Source organism: Argopecten irradians, chromosome 12 (assembly GCF_041381155.1).
Source record: "Argopecten irradians isolate NY chromosome 12, Ai_NY, whole genome shotgun sequence".
Classification (NCBI taxonomy): domain Eukaryota; kingdom Metazoa; phylum Mollusca; class Bivalvia; order Pectinida; family Pectinidae; genus Argopecten; species Argopecten irradians.
The window spans coordinates 35,912,005-35,931,195 of record NC_091145.1 but is presented as its reverse complement, the minus strand read 5'-3'; the positions used below and the strand labels follow the sequence as shown (position 1 = coordinate 35,931,195).

The window sequence follows — 19,191 nt, the reverse complement described above, 5'->3', positions numbered from 1 at the left end:
ACAGTAAAAACAATTTTATTCAGACATTTTTTATCCGTCTTTCTTGAAGTTTGACTCGGAGCCTAAATACACCAAGGGATCTTGGGACCGACGCCAGAATCTGAAATATATCTAAGAGATTTGACATTTTCTCTCTCCCAGGCTTTAGTCCACTCCTGCTGATCCACCCTCCGACCACTACATCTGGTGGCCAGCTAGCTGACTTTTCTGTACTCTCCGCTGTTGAAGTACTTTACCAGGGAGTGTAAACAATAAACGGTGGAGCCAGAAGAAGATTACTCGCATGTTATAACTGTTACTGTGTCACAAACCAATCATTTGTTCAGCACGCATTAATTAACATGGACTGCAAATTCAAGTAAACATTGCCTAATAATTGCATTCTGCGTCCATCCTTTTTGTTCGGCATTTTACTTTTAAAATTATTCTAGTGATTAAATTAGAACATTTAACACACAAATAAAAACATAAAAACAGCATTATATCATTCCGTACAATCTCATCAATATCTCCAGATTTTTCTTGTGAAAGTTCTTAGTTAAACACAGTTAAGGACACCATATTGATTTGATAAAAGTAGACATTTCGACGTCTGGTCAAATTGAGAATCAAAAACCCTGATCAAAACAAGTTAGGTACTGCTTTACAGTCATTGTCATTCTTGATATTCCAGGGGTTACTATCACTGTCCGTCCGTGCACCCCTGGACAATACCATAGTGAACATGAAGGCTTTTTATGTGACAACAAATTGGACGGGTAGTTTGGTTCTCTGATGTACAATGTGCATCAAAAGAATCGAACATCTTTATTAACCTTCTAATGAAGTATCTGTAGGCCTGTGATTGGTCAGATTTTTTTCCTCCTAAAATGCCTTCAGTTTTGCTATCATGTAGTCCAGGGATACCTCGATAGACAGTGATAGTAACCATTGGAGGTCTAGTATGTCTGTTACGCCCCATGTCCACAGTATATATATAATAAGCCAATAATGAAGGTTGATTATGTATTGTTCTGAATTATCATAATTACATGGCGAATTCCTGACACGTTTCCTGAGATTAGCGGGCCATCAATCCACGTCTGATCAGCAGCCTTCGCACGTCCACAGGCGCGTGTTGTTGGTGAAAACGTGAGGCGTGAACATTTACAATGTACATGTACAATTAGACACGCTGGATACCATTTTGGTACAAGATCAAAAGGTACGCTGCATGATAAAACATATTAGTACCTGTATTAAAACTTTTGCGTACTTATTGACTAAAATTGAAATTCGGTAGATTGTTGATGTACTGGTGTGTGTTGATGATTGTTGATGTAACCATCACGCTCGTCCCCAAGTCTTATCTAAACTTGCGAAAGTCAACATGTCAACAAGCCAGATGTAATTCTGTACTTTCATATGAAAGTAAATATTTTCGGACGAGTTGATGTGATACAAAACATGTGTAACTCGAGTATGTATACCTGTAGTAAACATCAACAGTCAATTTAGACAGTAAGTGGCTACGTCATCAACTTATGTACACAATAACGGCCCCGTGCCCCTTACATGGACCTATTTTGTCACGTACTTTGGTTCCGTGTTGACTTTACTAACTTATATAGTGTAATACAAGTACTGAAACTTGCTGGAACTAATTAGTACCAAGCCGAAATCAATAAAAATGGGGAGTTTTACTTTGTTTGTTATAGACTCGCTATTTGTGAATAACGCACATGTCGGTATTTTTGGTCCTATAACACTCCGGGCACCGTCATCACAAACATTCTCATATTTTTGTTTATATCGCCATAACATTAAACGTATTCTCGTTTACTCTTATAATCCAATTTAATACTGCTCAATTCCAAATTTATTGAGGACATTTTTCTCTAAAACAGTTTTAACCTATCACAGGCGACGTTTTATATAGTATGATCATGTACATAATGCTCTTTACACGCAGCATTATGTTATTGTTAATCCGAATGTATTCGATGTTTTAGTTAACTGGTAAACATTGTCTGTATTCTGTACACCTTGTCCTGTAAACATGTTTACACCAAAATATAACCAGGTTTGAAAAGGATCGAAATACTTATTAATTAATTAGCAGAGGTCATAAAAGGTCACGCACAAGGGCGGGGTGGGGGAGGTTATCCTCATGCTCAGTCGAATTTGGGATGGTCCGAGAACAACTAGATCTATTTATGTAGCGCGAAGACGTCTTTACTATGAATTATTAATCGATGCAGAACTGTTTACAATCCCAGTACTCCCTACTGTCCCAGCACCCGTGGAGTCTGCGTAAAGCACGTGTAGCTGGCGATGCAGGTGCCCGATTTTAATCTAACCCTAGATCAGATAAAGTTCAACGAAACTGATTAAATATTAAACATCATTTTTTCTAACAAGTGAAACAATATCTTTTTGATCTGCATTTGTACTTTACGGTCCTTGACAAACAATGGGAACATCCCTTGTTCAGGATTGATTCTAGATAGTCTGTCTATGCTTCGTTAACGTATGTTCCTTTATGGATCCCGAAGTGCCAGTATTAATTTTCTTGACATCTTTGAAGTCACGTGTCTTTTCGCACTCTTTTTGCTGTCTTCATATTTTCGTTGTTTTCTTATTCTGACTTTATATACACGATCTACACGTTTTATTTTGACGCAAAGTGATCTCTCTTAAATTCAGGGATTCGTTGTGATTCGTTGGTATATTACGTTGTCTATCGCTGTAATCGTACTCTCATTCGGCAAACCTCGGCCGATTCCGGTACCCTACATCTAACCTCGTTAGATGTAGGGTACCGGAATCGGCCGAGGTTTGCCGAATGATCGTACTCTAACAGTCTATTTCTTTAACTGTAAATCGGTTGTTGTTTTCTGTGAATGTATTTCCGGTGTCGATACCTTTGACTGTAATTATGCAATATAAATTTGTTGTAGATATTTTGACTATAATTCTGTTATTGTTTTTGGCTGTAATCCTGTTGTTTTGTTGCTGATCTCTATGGCTCCGTTGTTTACAACGGCAATATTGTAGCTCAAAAGACTTTTAGACAGATAATGGTGTTGACTAGCATAGTAGGACTGGTTCGTTTTTAGTTGTTTATATCTTTGGCTCCGTTGTTGATATAGTTTGCTTTGTTATTGATATATTTGACTGTAATTCTGTTGTGATATTTTTGACTGTAATTCTGTTGTGATATATTTGACTGTAATTATGTTGTTGATATATTTGACTGTAATTCTGTTGTTGATATATTTGACTGTAATTCTGTTGTTGATATATTTGACTGTAATTCTGTTGTTGATATATTTGACTGTAATTCTGTTGTTGATATTTTTGACTGTAATTCTGTTGTTGATATATTTGACTGTAATTCTGTTGTTGATATATTTGACTCTAATTCTGTTGTGATATATTTGACTGTAATTCTGATGTTGATATATTTGACTGTAATTCTGTTGTTGATATATTTGACTGTAATTCTGTTGTTGATATATTTGACTATAAATCTGTTGTGATATATTTGACTGTAATTCTGTTGTTGATATATTTGACTGTTATTATGTTGTTGATATATTTGACTATAAATCTGTTGTGATATATTTGACTGTAATTCTGTTGTTGATATATTTGACTGTTATTATGTTGTTGATATATTTGACTGTAATTCTGTTGTTGATATATTTGACTGTTATTCTGTTGTTGATATATTTGACTGTTATTATGTTGTTGATATATTTGACTGTAATTCTGTTGTTGATATATTTGACTGTAATTCTGTTGTGATATTTTTGACTGTAATTCTGTTGTTGATATATTTGACTGTAATTCTGTTGTTGATATATTTGACTCTAATTCTGTTGTGATATATTTGACTGTAATTCTGTTGTTGATATATTTGACTGTAATTCTGTTGTTGATATATTTGACTGTAATTCTGTTGTTGATATATTTGACTATAATTCTGTTGTGATATATTGACTGTAATTCTGTTGTTGATATATTTGACTGTTATGTTGTTGTTGATATATTTGACTGTTATTATGTTGTTGATATATTTGACTGTTATTATGTTGTTGATATATTTGACTGTAATTCTGTTGTTGATATATTTGACTGTAATTCTGTTGTTGATATATTTGACTGTAATTCTGTTGTTGATATATTTGACTGTTATTATGTTGTTGATATATTTGACTGTTATTATGTTGTTGATATATTTGACTGTAATTCTGTTATTGATATATTTGACTGTAATTCTGTTGTTGATATATTTGACTGTTATGTTGTTGTTGATATATTTGACTGTAATTCTGTTGTTGATATATTTGACTGTTATTATGTTGTTGATATATTTGACTGTTATTATGTTGTTGATATATTTGACTGTAATTCTGTTGTTGATATATTTGACTGTAATTCTGTTGTTGATATATTTGACTGTTATTATGTTGTTGATATATTTGACTGTTATTATGTTGTTGATATATTTGACTGTTATTATGTTGTTGATATATTTGACTGTTATTATGTTGTTGATATATTTGACTGTAATTCTGTTGTGATATATTTGACTGTAATTCTGTTGTTGATATATTTGACTGTAATTCTGTTGTTTATATCCTTGGCTCCGTTGTTAATACTTATTGTTGCAGTTATGTTGTTCTTTTGTTGATATCTATGGCTCCGTTGTTGATATCTCTACTCTGTGATTGTTGACACAAATCCTGTTACCCACTCGCGATCGGGAGGTCATTGTATCTGCGATGACCCTTCGTGATATCAGCTGTCTGGTGACAAATTAGGACTGGTTTGGTGATAAAACATTTATGCATACAATGTACTCTTTAATGGCCGCGTCATAACATGTGTCAGGCGTGTACAGCTGCATGTTCTGAGATATGGATGCAATGTCCATGATGCATCGATCCTAGATCTCAAGACATACAATTTCAAGGTCATTTTACCTCGATGTTACATGAATATGATGAACACTAATCATCGTTAAGTCGTTAGCGTACATTAAAACATCTCCTCGTAGCTCATCAATGTCAGACAATGTTCCCACACACATATTTGTTAGGCAGACGATGAGGATGAGGTTGAAGATCATGGGGACAATGATATTGGCCAACGGTGAATTTACAGATGTTGTAGATACGATAACATAACCATCCCATTGAGTTTGATAAAGCAATACTATCATGACCTTTCATCGTAATTAAGTAATCCTTTTGATTCAAAACAAAGTGCGATCCAATCAGTTTGAACCTTTAATGATACCGATGTCTTTGTTAAATAACTGCTATCTCGTCTGACCTTCAAACATCAATCCGAGATAAATTTGACATTGACCGACATGACAGAGAGATTACAATGGTCTAGTTAGTTAAAGTAACCATGTAGACGATAGACTTACTTTTCATTCCGATATATGTTGTAATTTTTTACAAATGGAAAGAAAATGTTATCATGACCGATTGAACCACTCGATTTAAATTTTGTATATTTTTTTTAAAATCAAAATTAAGCTTTTGGCAATTGCCAATGACTTGAATCGAAGGAGAACTTTTTTTTTATTTACTTACCAGATTTAGAATCGACCAATCAAACTTTATTTTACATTTTACAGAGTTTGTAAAATAGACTAGGCATTTCATATTGTAAGTAATATGGTCACCATTGACGAGAGAAACAATGAATAGACTGATTCGAAACCAAGCTTCCGCACCAAAATGTACGCACACCATGTATCATTCTGATAGGGGCTTCATTCGAATCTGTCTCTACACCGATAGTAACCAGGCTTTACCCTAGTTTTGTTTTCATCTGTTAATAAAAAAAGTTCTCTTTCGCAATATCCTGATACCATCTGTAACCTAAATACAGTTAGTTTATGCATGGTTGATATCGGATCAAAGCAAACTCAAGCATCACATTCACACTATATATAATGTATGTGGGGATGTAGATAACATGTTATTGGCAGCCTTCGGCCAAAATGCCATTTTAACAGCATTACTATAAATGAATGATTTCGCTTGAGTGACGATGATATGTGTATGGTTATAAAGAGAAGGTCTATGATTTTGACTGTAAATTTTCGTAAATATGAATCAATGTACAACTAAGGTGCCACCAGCCATAATTTACTCATACATTTCAAGAGAGTCTCTTTGATGTTTATCTATCAAACTAGTATCAGGAAGAGAGTAAACAATTTTTTTCATAATCGTTTTTTACAAATCTTACCATAGGTTCTGGAGATTCAATCGACGACAAATATCACATTTGTTGCAAAGATTTTTGTCACAATATTGATCTGACGTGTGAAATAGAGAGAGAAAAGAATTAAAAAAAAAGCAAGTCAGTTGTAGCCTAGACATTTGCAACTTAAGAATTTGAACATTCTTTGACGAATTTCAATTGCGATAGTTGAATATGGATGAATGTTCTTAAATATTATTGAAAAGTATAGCAGTTACAGATACGTGTATATAGCAAGCCAATCTTGTCAGTTACGTTATAGATATTGTTCTCATAATAAATCGAGCCGCTTGTGTACTAATACTTCTCATGGATTTATGTCTTATTTGAATAATGAATACATTTTCTGAATTAACTGTATGCCTTGAAGGACCGACTGGTTTCTTGTCAAACTTTCACACAGGTACATTATGTATACTTCGAGACGTCTAAGAGACCGGATGTACATTGCGCCGCCCTAACGTCGGGTTGATCTCCACCGGAAGAAGACAAATTGCCATCATTGGAAAGGGGGATCGAATGTCTGTGAAGACGTCCGTACCGGTACCACCCAGTTGTACGATATTAACTCTGCAGTGAGGCGTCACTTGTTACAATTTATGTCATTAGGTATAAACAACACACCCTTTGTGAAAGATTAACACGACGGAAAACTCCCCAGACTGCCCACCTAATGTACTCGTAAGGTGTACAAATTGTACCACAGACTCCATCTCAGTAAAGTCAAACTCGTTTACGTACCTCTAACGTAATCATTTACTTCCGATGGAAACCACAATTTGATCTCAAATATTAGATCTGTATCATGGATAAAAAGTCGGCATTGTAAAACATTATATACATCATAGAGTCAGACACTTTCATAAGTGGATACAGGAAATGTCACGCGTATCAACACTTGAGGTTTTTTTCTTGTATACGTACCCTGTGTTTCAATTATCTGCCATATATACATACAGACATTCAAACATTTCGAAAACAACATATTTTTTATGCCTAATATCTAGATTGGAAATGAAATTGTTTTAAAATCATAATTATGCAACTGTAATGCATTCGTAACCAGATCAATGTAGGTGTATTATATTCTGCATCCGTACATGAAGTCTTGGTTTGGCTTATCAGATTAACACCCTATTAACAGTCAGGGTCATTTAAGGACGGCCTCTCGATCAGTTGCATTTGTGTGGATCCGATGTCTGTTTTGGGAGGCTGTGGCCTATTGTGCTGCGTTTTCTTGTTAAGGTTGATTTTTTGCCCTTTTTATAGGGATATCTCACCTGAGCATGGCACAGAAGACACCGAACAAGCACAGCATCAGAAACTACCATTTTGATAGACTCGACCAGGGAGCAGAACCCAGAGCCTTCTCCTCAGGGGCGAGCACTCAACTAAAGGCCAAAGTTGAGGCGATGTCAAAAGAGACGTTAGGAAGAAAAATTCAGTTAGTAAGAAGAGAAGCGATGAGATCTTTAATTTAATCGTCTTTTATGATCATGCAATTTTGGCAGCAGGTACAATTATAACGTCCTTCTTGGTGGATAATACACGAGATCAATGTACTTGACAGGGATCGGGCTGACACGTTCTCCTAAAATTACATCAATGATATTAATGTTGGAAATGGTTGTGTTCAAAACCCCAAAGGTCAAAAGAGTATTTTACTTAATAAAATCCACAATATAATATCTTCAAAGTGATTTTACTACTGATTTTATTAGTATTTTATTAGTCGATTCACTTCCGACATTCTGTAGGAGTGACTGAAGGGTTGACCAGTTCATCTCCGTACACACCCTGGACCACAGCGTACCCGGATGTCCGACGGAGACCATGGCCATCTCACACCTTCCGCAATCTACCGTTATCGATTACATTAAATAATTGATTGGATACCGTGTATTAATTATACGCCAAGGAATTCCAGGATGTAGATTGTAGTTATAAGAATATCACCACACTTATTGACCAATATGAAACCAGAAACATATTAGTTATATGTTTTTGATGATTAATAAATGAATGTCCTGATAAACTGTAGATTTTACAAACTGTTAACTTTACAGTTGGTTTTAAGAATATTTAGAGTTTCAAAGTTTGATGATATCGCAATAAGAAATTTCAATTCAATTACTTAAAATGTTAAAATTTTTATTTGTTTACACGTTTTTTCTTTGTTATTTAGGGATTAACTTGAATAATTTTTTTTTATGTTATGGAGATATTACAAGCTTCGCGGTTTATTTAGAGTACACTCAGATTTTTGTGTTATATCTCCATAACATAAAACTATTCAAATTAATCCTTATAATTCAACTTACTAAAGATAATCTCTTCCATATTCAAAATTCATTTTGAGAATCTTTTTTCCTTTATGTGCTGATAAGTATTTTTTAAGCCAATAAAAATGCTCGTTACAAGCAAAATTGAATTATTTTATAATAAAAAATGGTACCGATACATGTTTGAGAATCCTGCTAATAACGGTAAAGCTGACAGTACTGTGAATTTGTACATGTCTTTATAGATCTATATCAATACGCTAATTTTGTTGTGTTTACATCAGATTCCACGAATCTTTATACTACTTATAATTACTCGGATTGGTCTGTAAGACGATACCTCGCAGAATGTGAGGAAGGGTCAGTGCCCAGCCATCCACTTCCGCTTTGTGTGTGTACGTGTGATGTCGGGACCATGAAAGGCCAACTTTACCCCTCCCGTCCTAATGTCACGTCACCAATACCATAACAATGTACGGATACAATATAGTGTACAAAAACAAAAACGATTAAACCCCAATATAACAAAGGGTCTAACAGGATGGAGACCAGGGTGTAACAAGCCTTCCGGAAACTTAATCAACACCACTCAACCTTCCGTAACAATAATAGCGTGGTATAGAAATAACGATGGTGTAGAAAACTGCGGTATTGGGATGGTTTTGTTTGTAAACAGGGCCAAAGTAGTGACCACATACTCGGTAGTGACAGGCCGGACTGACCAGGAGTGACCGAACTGACCACAAGATTGTTTACACACTCGTCAGACTGACGAGCGATGATAGCGATGATGATAACGATGACAAGCTAGTTAGGAATGGTAGTACTTAGAGACGTAACTGTGACGTTCAGTGATTAGCAAGTGACTCTGATGTTTGTCATTCCTCTACGTGGGTATTAAAAAAGTAGGCTGACGGTTTTGTACGAAATAACACAAATATAGTAGAGTATGGATGTAAGGAAACAATAAAGTTGAATTGAATTGAATTATCACAATCTATTTTATCTACATAGTTCTTTAACAGTATTCTTCTTGTGAGAGAACAAATTAGCGAACAGTTTTTTTACACTACAAACATATATAGTATTCATTATCACCCTCTATATTTTATTTAAATAGTTCATTTAAAAATATTCAATTTAGGAGAGAACAATTAGCGAAGATTTATACACACATATTTTATATATAAATCAGAAAAAAATAAGGCCAACATTAGATCGTCATAGAGAGAAAAATATTGTTCACAGTTTTATTATGTATTGGTGATTCCATCTTTAAATATCCTTGCTGGGAGGCCACAGATTAGTTTTATATAAGTCTTATATAAAACAGAAAAGGAAATGGAGGCGGACTCCATAGCCTGAGTTTTTTACTTTATACAGGCGGCTGTATTAAGTTTGCCTTCGTCACTGACCAAATTGGACTTCAACAAGTTTTATAATATACATTTTTTTTTACATTTGAAACAAAGAAAATGACTGTGTGTTGAATACTAAGAGATGAGCCAGACTGAGATTTTACAGATGATAGATATTGGTGGTAAATCGATGGCGCCCTGTCAGGTCTCTGATTGTCAGCTGTGATGGATGTTATAACAGTATCAAATATATCATGAATATTAAAATAAAACGTTAACTATTAAAAGGAAACAATCCGACAGCATTATAAGTAGAAAGGTTTTTTCAGAAAGGTTTTCCTTTCCGCTGTTCCGGTCAATACCAATCTCCCAACCATGTTGATGAAATTGGACGAATTCCATAGACATATTTACGTCAATATTCCACAACCTGCCGTGATCCATGTAATACCATAGTGTTGTTGTTTACACTATTTATGGTATAATTACGTCGTATTACACAGGCTATCCTTAGAATCATGTGCGGTAACCGAAAGGGATAGTCCTCTGATCTGTGTACAGGGTGGAACAGTTTACGACTCTACACGGTGATACCGCCATGAGAAAAAGTGCGTCGTCATGTACTAATTATATATGATAGGTGACATTCCTAGTGTCATAGTGACGGATCACTGAAATCGTCCTAGTATTCTGGTTATAGGGATAATATCAATGGAGAACAGAATGTTGTTATGTCGCCATACAAAATATATAAGTTCTATATTTAGATGTAGATGATATTACGCGGATTTCATCATCAGTGTCATAATTACCACAATTTGTCCTATCAACTTATTGACTTTTTGTCTAAGACTGTGAATAGCTATATAAAATTTGACATATATCTTAATTATAGACATAGTATATTAGCACGCTATTATATTTGACGAAATACCATGCAACGGAAGGAAGAATTATAATAAGGCAAAACAAAAAATAATATGTCTGTTTAGGGTTACCCGACCGACCATTTTTTATCCACTTTTCTACGAAAAACAAATTAACAGCCGGGATTTCGATCTCAAACTCCGGTTCCGACCAATATTTTAGAGTGAAAGACACTGAAAAAAATATCCTCCCGACCTTCCGACCCTATTTTTTTGCCAATGTAACCCTAAACTAGAGACTTATTATATCTAAGTCTCTGCCTAAACAGACATGATTATTTCTTTTTGCCTAATAATGTACATGTGTCTGTTAATGTATTTTGATATTTCAAAATGAGGAAATCGAACATAAGATCACAATAGCTGTATTTACATGGTAAGTCAACCATATCGATTCATTGTTCCTGTTATTATTAAAGTTACAGAAATCGTTGAAATCCGGTTCGATCTATTATGTTGCGCAATCCTTCACTACGTCACAGAGGTGAATGGAACGGTGACGTTATGTAGACCGGGAAGGTTCAAAGGTCAAACATCATTCGTACAACTGAAACACTAATATCCGTATGTTCTAGAATGATATCAGTATAACCAATTCGAAACAATTTAAACCCCAATAAACCCCATCTCGTCATTTCACGTTAACCTTAACACTTTAAACAATCTCCAACGAAAATCAATGAATTCATTCCATATTTTCTCTCTCTATGTTTTATACTTAAAACACATACGTGTTCCGTAAATGAGTTGAAGTTATGATTGATACATTAATGCTGAGTAATGACCCCCGGGCCATCTGGACCCTGGGAGATGAAATAGATAGCGTTTATGTGTCCTAATTAGGCCAGACTACTAACATACACAATAAAAGCTTTTGTACGTTCTACACTCGAAATACTTTTCAATAGCTTTTCACATTCTTCCTTGTTGTATAAGCTCGGAATCTCTTTTAAATACACGAACTTACCAGAATGAACTCTACAGATGTTATCTCAACAGTCGGAATATCTACGGAAAAGGGACTTAAAGGCCTTTTTATAGCATGTTCGCCAAGTCTGGAGCAGATACCATAGAAACCAGCGGACTAATGGGTTTAGTGAGATACACAACTAATCTGTAGGATCAGAGGGATAGTGCTGATGTACCCTGTACCAAAAAACCCCGCCCATGTCAGTCATGTCAGAGTACGGACAGACAACCCGATAGGTAATAATTAGTGTTAATTGAATGTTAGTAGAATATAACCCCTGTGGCGACACCGGAAATAGTCCGACAAGTAACACTCCGGGCAAATCCGGCCCGGATAATCAAGTGATGTATAATGATAGACCTATATATCATTTTTACACTTCCATGAACGCTCATCATTGGTACGCACATGTAAGAATTGTCCTGTCTGTCTATATAATTCATTGGATTAAGGTTAAACCTGAATATGTTTTACTCTGTATCTTCCACTCCCAGGGCAAAGACCCACGTAACAACAAAATTATCACCCTAATTGACGTTATCTGATGACAAATGATACGAAACCTTAGCTTGCTCTCGATTTAAAAAGAACTGATTCATTTTGTGTTCTTGCTAAATTTTCCGATGAAACGATTTGAGATTGAGCTACAAATGTAGGCATTTGCAGAAAATATTTATAATGCGCACTTTGCCTTGGTTGGTTTATATAGTAGTAGTGGCAAGTAAATGTAAATATTTAGAATTAATAATTCACTGATAATAAATTGTTGATCTTCCCTATTGTCTATTGATAACGAAATGACTTACTTAATAGGAGTGTGTGATGACGAAGCCTGTTAATTTATCTGTTGTAATTAATAACTTACACAGTCAACAAACTCCTCCGACATTCTGCCTTGACACTTCATTATAAATGCGAAAACAAGATAAATGAAGGTACTTGTCTCGTCTTTGATTTGAATAACAATGGACTACCATGAAGTTTTAAAATTTAATCACGAACTCCGACCCCATACTGTATATATTGAAACATTAATGTGAAATGAACATTCACCGTTTATGTGATATCAGAATGAATAAATGCCAGCTCCGGCCACACGTGTGTACAGATAACGTCGGCCTGACCCATTTATTTCTTCTCTATATGCAATGGCGGGCTGTCTCTCAACGTATAGCAATACACACTGCACACATACACACTCCAGTCACATATCTCCCGACAGACCTGACCTTATGACCCCGAGGATATCAATGGATCGTAGACATTAGTATAGTCCGTCCACTGCGACGTAAATAACGAAAAAAATACGATTTCACAACTCATGACAACTGTGTGTTTTATTTTAAATGATGACTTTGTATCGTTTACCGACTTACATATTTAGGTTCCCCCGTCATTCTTCATCTGAACAACTCACACCATACCGCGTAGTGATATTGTCGTAACCTACTATTTTTAGAGAAAGTAGAGCGCTCTTGACTATGATTACCACCAGCCTGTAAAAATGAATGACCTAGTCCTCTAAATATGGAAAATAAATCCATTTGAAGGCGGGGCATAGCTACGTCACCTGCTCTCCGATTGGTTGAGGACGTGTTTGTTTATGCCGTCAGTTCTCATGCTCCATAAAACGGAGAGAAGCTATAAATCGGAGTGTAGAGGAAAGTTGGGTATTATGGTCTCGTGTTGACTACAAGTTTCACCACAAACTAGAACAAGTATGGAAATTAACAGTTGTTGACCAGGGATATAAACAACAACATCTTGTTGTCTAAAGGATCTCATACCTTGTGTTCAGGTTTTTACCAACCAATTTATATTTCTCACTGCCGACGTTGTTGATTTGCTCGTGCCGTCGACAAGCGGATTACCGGCCCTTTAACGGATTGATATTATACGTTTAGTGTTCAGTTAAAACTTTCCCGTCGCAGATGCCTTGCGTAGAGTGTATGCTTAAAATGTCAGGAGAATTCGTGAGTCCTGAGGGCCTTGTCGATCAATTCGGGTCCAGTGATTCTCCCCTTCTCCTAGACTGTCGATCGCAAGCCGATTTTACCAGATCTCACATTAAAGGTGCTATTAACATAACGCTACCTAGCCTTATGCTCCGCCGTTTAAAGAAAGGAAATCTTAAACTGTCTTGTGTCATTCAAAATAACGAAGCAAAGGAGAAATTCAATAAGCTTTGGAAATCCCGAAGTGTCGTGTTATACGACGATTGTGCCACGGATCCTAACTCTAACCCTTCCAGTATTGTCGAACTCTTACTGAAAAAGCTGAATCAGGATGGAGCTAAAACAAGCGTTCTTACCGGTAAGTTTTTTTCATTGTCTATATATGTGTCAGTGTGTTATAAAACTGGCATGACGAAAGATTGTCCATGTCATTTACACAAATATATCCCAGATAAGCCGATTATCGGTTGAAGTAGATACACAAGAACGCAAACAAGATGGCGCCAAATGTGGCCGTGAAGGGTAAATGGTCAGAAATGTTGGTATTTGTATGTGTCATGGCTCTGTATCCGTTGTATAAGGTTCGATTATAGGTTTACAGAGTTTTGGTAATTGAAGGGAACGTTTATTTAAACCCAGAGGAAGGTTCTCAACCGTCTTGGTCCACCGGCTCGATGACCTAGAGGTTAGGTAGAGCTTATATACAAATCCCCCATTCACCATAAGCATGAATAATGTATACAGACCCGCCAAGTTATTATGAAAAGGCACTGGAATACAATGGACAGGAAATAGATTAAACTTTATTGATAAAAATAGTCGAGTAAACAGTAAGAGGGGGTAAAGTCAACAGCGACTGTGGAGCGGGCCTTAGACACGACCGGAAACTCTATGATAAACAGTTAATGAGAGGCCACTCAGGTTTAGGGGGCGCTCCAGAGATAAGGTCTGTCGGGGATATCATTCATGACAGATAACAAGTGACCTTGACATAAATCACTGCAGTTTTAATTATAAAAAAACTTCAAAATAAAATAATACTAATTTTCTGTCTTTATTCCAGGTGGTTTTCCGTCGTTCGAGAACAGATATAGAGAACACTGTGTTGGCCAAGAGAATGTGGAAGAGACTATTTTTGGATTGTGCAATTTAAAAATTTCTGACGACTCTGGGAATGGTACATCTGACTCTGACTGTGATAATGTGAACTCGCCTACCGCCATGTCTCCTTTCCCAGTAGAGGTTCTCAAGTATCTCTATCTTGGCAACGCTCGTACCTCGGCAGATATAGGACAGCTAAAAAAGCACGGAATCAAATACATTCTTAACGTTACACCAAATGTACCTAACAAATTTGAAGAGGACAACGACTTTAAATATATGCAGATCCCTGTAGCAGACCAGTTGTCACAGAATCTTTCCGCTTTTTTCCCAGAAGCCATAGCATTCATTGGTAAGTGTTTAGTCGAGGTAAATTGGTACAGTTCTGGCCTGACATCTGAACCATGGGGTTAACGATAGAAATAGCAACACGAGCGGAACGCCAAGCAAGCTTTTAACTCTAGCCACCATGTGGTTTTCTCGTCCCGACTGCTGTTTTGGGTATCGCTTTTCTCCCATAGAGAAAACGCACATATCATATTATAGTTAAATTGACGAAGTTATTTGCGGGAACTCGATGCGAGTGTGAGAGACCAGTGAAGTAAATAGAAATTAATGCCAGTGGAAGGTTCCAGTGGGATCCAGTTGGACAGGGATATAATGGATAATAATTATAATAATATGAGTACCAACCAAACAAGCACACACAAGAGCGATCGACATGGAACTTTTCCATAGCACTCTCCTCTATAGATTTAGATATATATATACCAAGGGAAATATTACACTTGTCATACATAGCCGTTACGCGTCAGTTCTCGCTGAACTCTTACCTGGCTATCAAATGTGTGTGTATTGGTGTGGGTTTCAAGGTGCCCTAGGCATTGACTAGCTGTCAACCGAGATGGATGGTATCTTCCGCTCCGCTTCAAAGTTTGCAGAACACTGACTACTACGTGAAAACAACAACTCATTCATACACAGTCTGAAAATCATTGACTACCACATGAAAGCAACAACTCATTCTACCACATGAAAACAACATGCTCTGTGAAATACTGAATACCAAATGAAAACAACAACTCATTCATACACAGTCTAAGAATCATTGACTACCACATGAAAACAACAGCTCAATCTACCACATGAATACAACATGCTCTGTGAAATACTGAATATCAAATGAAAACAACAACTCATTCATACACAGTCTACAAACAATAAATACCAAGTGAAAATATTCATATAAAATCTGCAAAACACTTGACTACCATATGGAAACAAAAACAAACTGACTACCACATGGAAACAAAAGTAAACTGACTACCACATGGAAACAAAAACAAACTGACTACCACATGGAAACAAAAACAAACTGACTACCACATGGAAACAAAAACAAACTGACTACCACATGGAAACAAAAGCAAACTGACTACCACATGGAAACAAAAACAAACTGACTACCACATGGAAACAAAAACAAACTGACTAGCACGTGAAAACAACTTGTCTTCCCAATACACCTCCAAGAAACAATGACATGAAAACAGTACGTCCATATATATTTTTAAAACAATTACTACCACCAAAAAGTATATATCAGTTTTTACAGAATACGACCTTGTATACAACAAGGAATACGACGTAAGCTTCTTTAGCTAATAGAATATATGTTAAGGAAATAAAATAGGAGGGGGCATGTACAGAGTACGTTTGAGGGGGACAACCTGTGTTACTTTAGAATGTTCCATGTAACTATTGTTCAACAAAAACTATGCGGGGCGGCGGCTGTAACAGGGAAATATTACACCGACATAACACATGCCAGAGAAACGAGAGAGAGACTGATAAAGTTAACATCTCGCTGTGCCGTCTACCACACTAACATTACAGCTAGTCGTGCCACCACGAGCACTTCGTGTGCACGTGAACAAAACAGTCTAGTCTTTGAGCGTTTCTGATGAGGGAAGTAGCGGCTATATTAAGGTCACAAGCATTTCCCTTGTTTTAAAAAAGAGCCAGCGCTATCAGCTATGCCAAGATTTCTGCGATACTCTGTATAATGTTGCCCATTATTGCCTCAAGCAATTGCCGTCAGATGGGATGGAGGGGGCAGGGGAATGTGATGTATACTACTGTAAGCAATAGCTTGGCTTGTTACCAGTTTGTGGTTTTGAGGATAAACGGCCTATATCTTCTACAGAACCATGAAAAATACGTTATTATATACTCTGATTGATATAAATATAATTTGTTTTCGTTTATGAACCGTGGCCTTGAGAAATTTAAAAGGTAATAGCTCATAACCAATTTAGCTTTGGGAAGAAATTTATATACACTCTGCTTCCTGTAGTGTTTTGAGCGTCCGTCCCAGTTATCAAACTTAATTGGTTCGGGGAGAGATAGCAGAGAGGGAAGATAACATCCCCTACACTAATCAATACAGACGACAGGAAACGTGACCTAGATACATTGTAACGTAAGCCCACATCCGCACACCAGCGCCACTTAGGACTCGACGCTGCAAACTATTCTTTTTCGTGTAAGCTTGCCTGGCGTTTCCGGCCTAAACACAGACATGCCTCATCAGTGTTTACATCCGCTAACATTTAACTCGGGGGTCAGTTCGGATAAGTTAAAATACCATGTCAATGTAATTCCTTTCTAGTTAGATTCATTCAGGCATATTTAAAGATGTTAATTCGCCAATGAACTTAAATGCCTTAAATTGCTTTTATGATATACTTCGGTAGTCTTTGATGTATAAGATCTCCATTCATAGAAACAGCACTTGATCGATAACAAAAACGTAACCATATTGTTATCTTTTTGTCTTTCCAGATGAGGCTCGTGAGCAGAGACACGGCGTGTTGGTGCATTGTCTGGCGGGCATTAGTCGGTCGGTGACAGTTACTGTGGCCTATTTGATGCAGAAACAACACATGAGTCTGAACGAGGCTTACGACCATGTCAAAGGGTGCAAACCAAACATATCTCCAAACTTTAACTTCATGGGACAGCTGCTGGACTTTGAAAAGACCTTAACTGGTGTTGACAGTTCAAAAGGGTTCTCATCGTGCTCAGCCCTCAAAGATTCGACCAACACACAACTAGTGGCGGAGACGTGATGTAGTACAGCTCTATTTCACCCAAATATCTCAGGCCCCCGGGTGCTAGCACCGCGTCCTGTGTAGATCCCGCCCCGTGAGTTGATCCTTTGCCTCGTTGGGAGAATGACACAAACTAAAACTGATATTAAATTAGAAAACGACCCGACATGTAGAGGTGACGCTCACTATAGCGGACTCACCAAGAAACTTTGTGCCAATAACACTGGTTTCCACCAGTAACCTCGAGGCTACCAATCAAAACCGCCAACTGTTTCCGGAAACAGAATCGAGGTAAACCGGAAAATGGCTTTGATAAGTGCCTTTTGTCTTTCATTGATGCTTTTTCTCTACAATATAATTTAGCATTTGTATCTCGACACACGGAGAATAAATGTAGAAACTACGGCAGCTAACAGTTTAGCTTTCAAAGCACACTGACCAAATCACGTGATGTCATATCACAACCATAGTACGCTTGACCAATAGACGACGGGTATGGAAACTCATCAGCCCACCGCCATTTATATTGTTACGGAGCGACATCTATCGGATGTCCGAGTTTGTTAGTTATTTCATTCATCAATTCATTTCATTGTGAAACATTTAAACTTCATGAAGTTATATTTTTCTCATAGTTCATCCCCATTTCACCCATAGTCGTACTCTATATATTTTTCATTGTTATAAAATATTAAAAATGTTATCATGGTTTGTCATTGTTTCGTTGTGTAATTGAAACTGTTTACAACAGAAGACAAATAAATGTCTCGTTTAATAGTGCTAATGCCGAGTTTATTGTTCTGGTTTATACACGCACCAGCCTCAATACACACACACAGCTTTTATAATGTCAAAACACGTCATTTACTCAAATATGGTCCGGTATGTTACGCAGATAATTAATGGGACCATCATCATCATCAATCTATAGCAATACGAAACACAGATAATTCATTGTTTGGCCATGTCACATATTAAAACAAATTAATGCCTACATCATTATCAATCTATAGTGATATGGAAAACAGAAAATTAATGCCTACATTATTATCAATCTATAGTGATATGGAAAACAGAAAATTAATGCCTACATTATTATCAATCTATAGTGATATGAGAAACAGAAAATTAATACCTACATTATTATCAATCTATAGTGATATGGAAAACAGAAAATTAATGCCTACATTATTATCAATCTATAGTGATATGGAAC

At 36.5% G+C, this 19,191-nt stretch overlaps 1 protein-coding gene and 1 long non-coding RNA gene across 2 annotated transcripts; both read left to right on the top strand.

The window, feature by feature from the left end:
- Window positions 1–972: 972 nt before the first annotated feature.
- On the top strand, window positions 973–8,294 carry LOC138304681 (uncharacterized). The gene is made up of 3 exons (XR_011205625.1): window positions 973–1,204; window positions 6,674–6,879; window positions 7,540–8,294. It is a non-coding gene; the product is annotated as an uncharacterized lncRNA (long non-coding RNA).
- Window positions 8,295–13,428: 5,134 nt separating this feature from the next.
- On the top strand, window positions 13,429–18,759 carry LOC138304807 (dual specificity protein phosphatase 7-like). The gene is made up of 3 exons (XM_069245107.1): window positions 13,429–14,119; window positions 14,825–15,214; window positions 17,707–18,759. Exons 1-3 carry the CDS (start codon window positions 13,738–13,740, stop codon window positions 17,991–17,993), a joined length of 1,059 nt encoding a protein of 352 aa, XP_069101208.1. The 5' UTR covers window positions 13,429–13,737; the 3' UTR covers window positions 17,994–18,759.
- The last annotated feature ends 432 nt before the right edge of the window (window positions 18,760–19,191 follow it).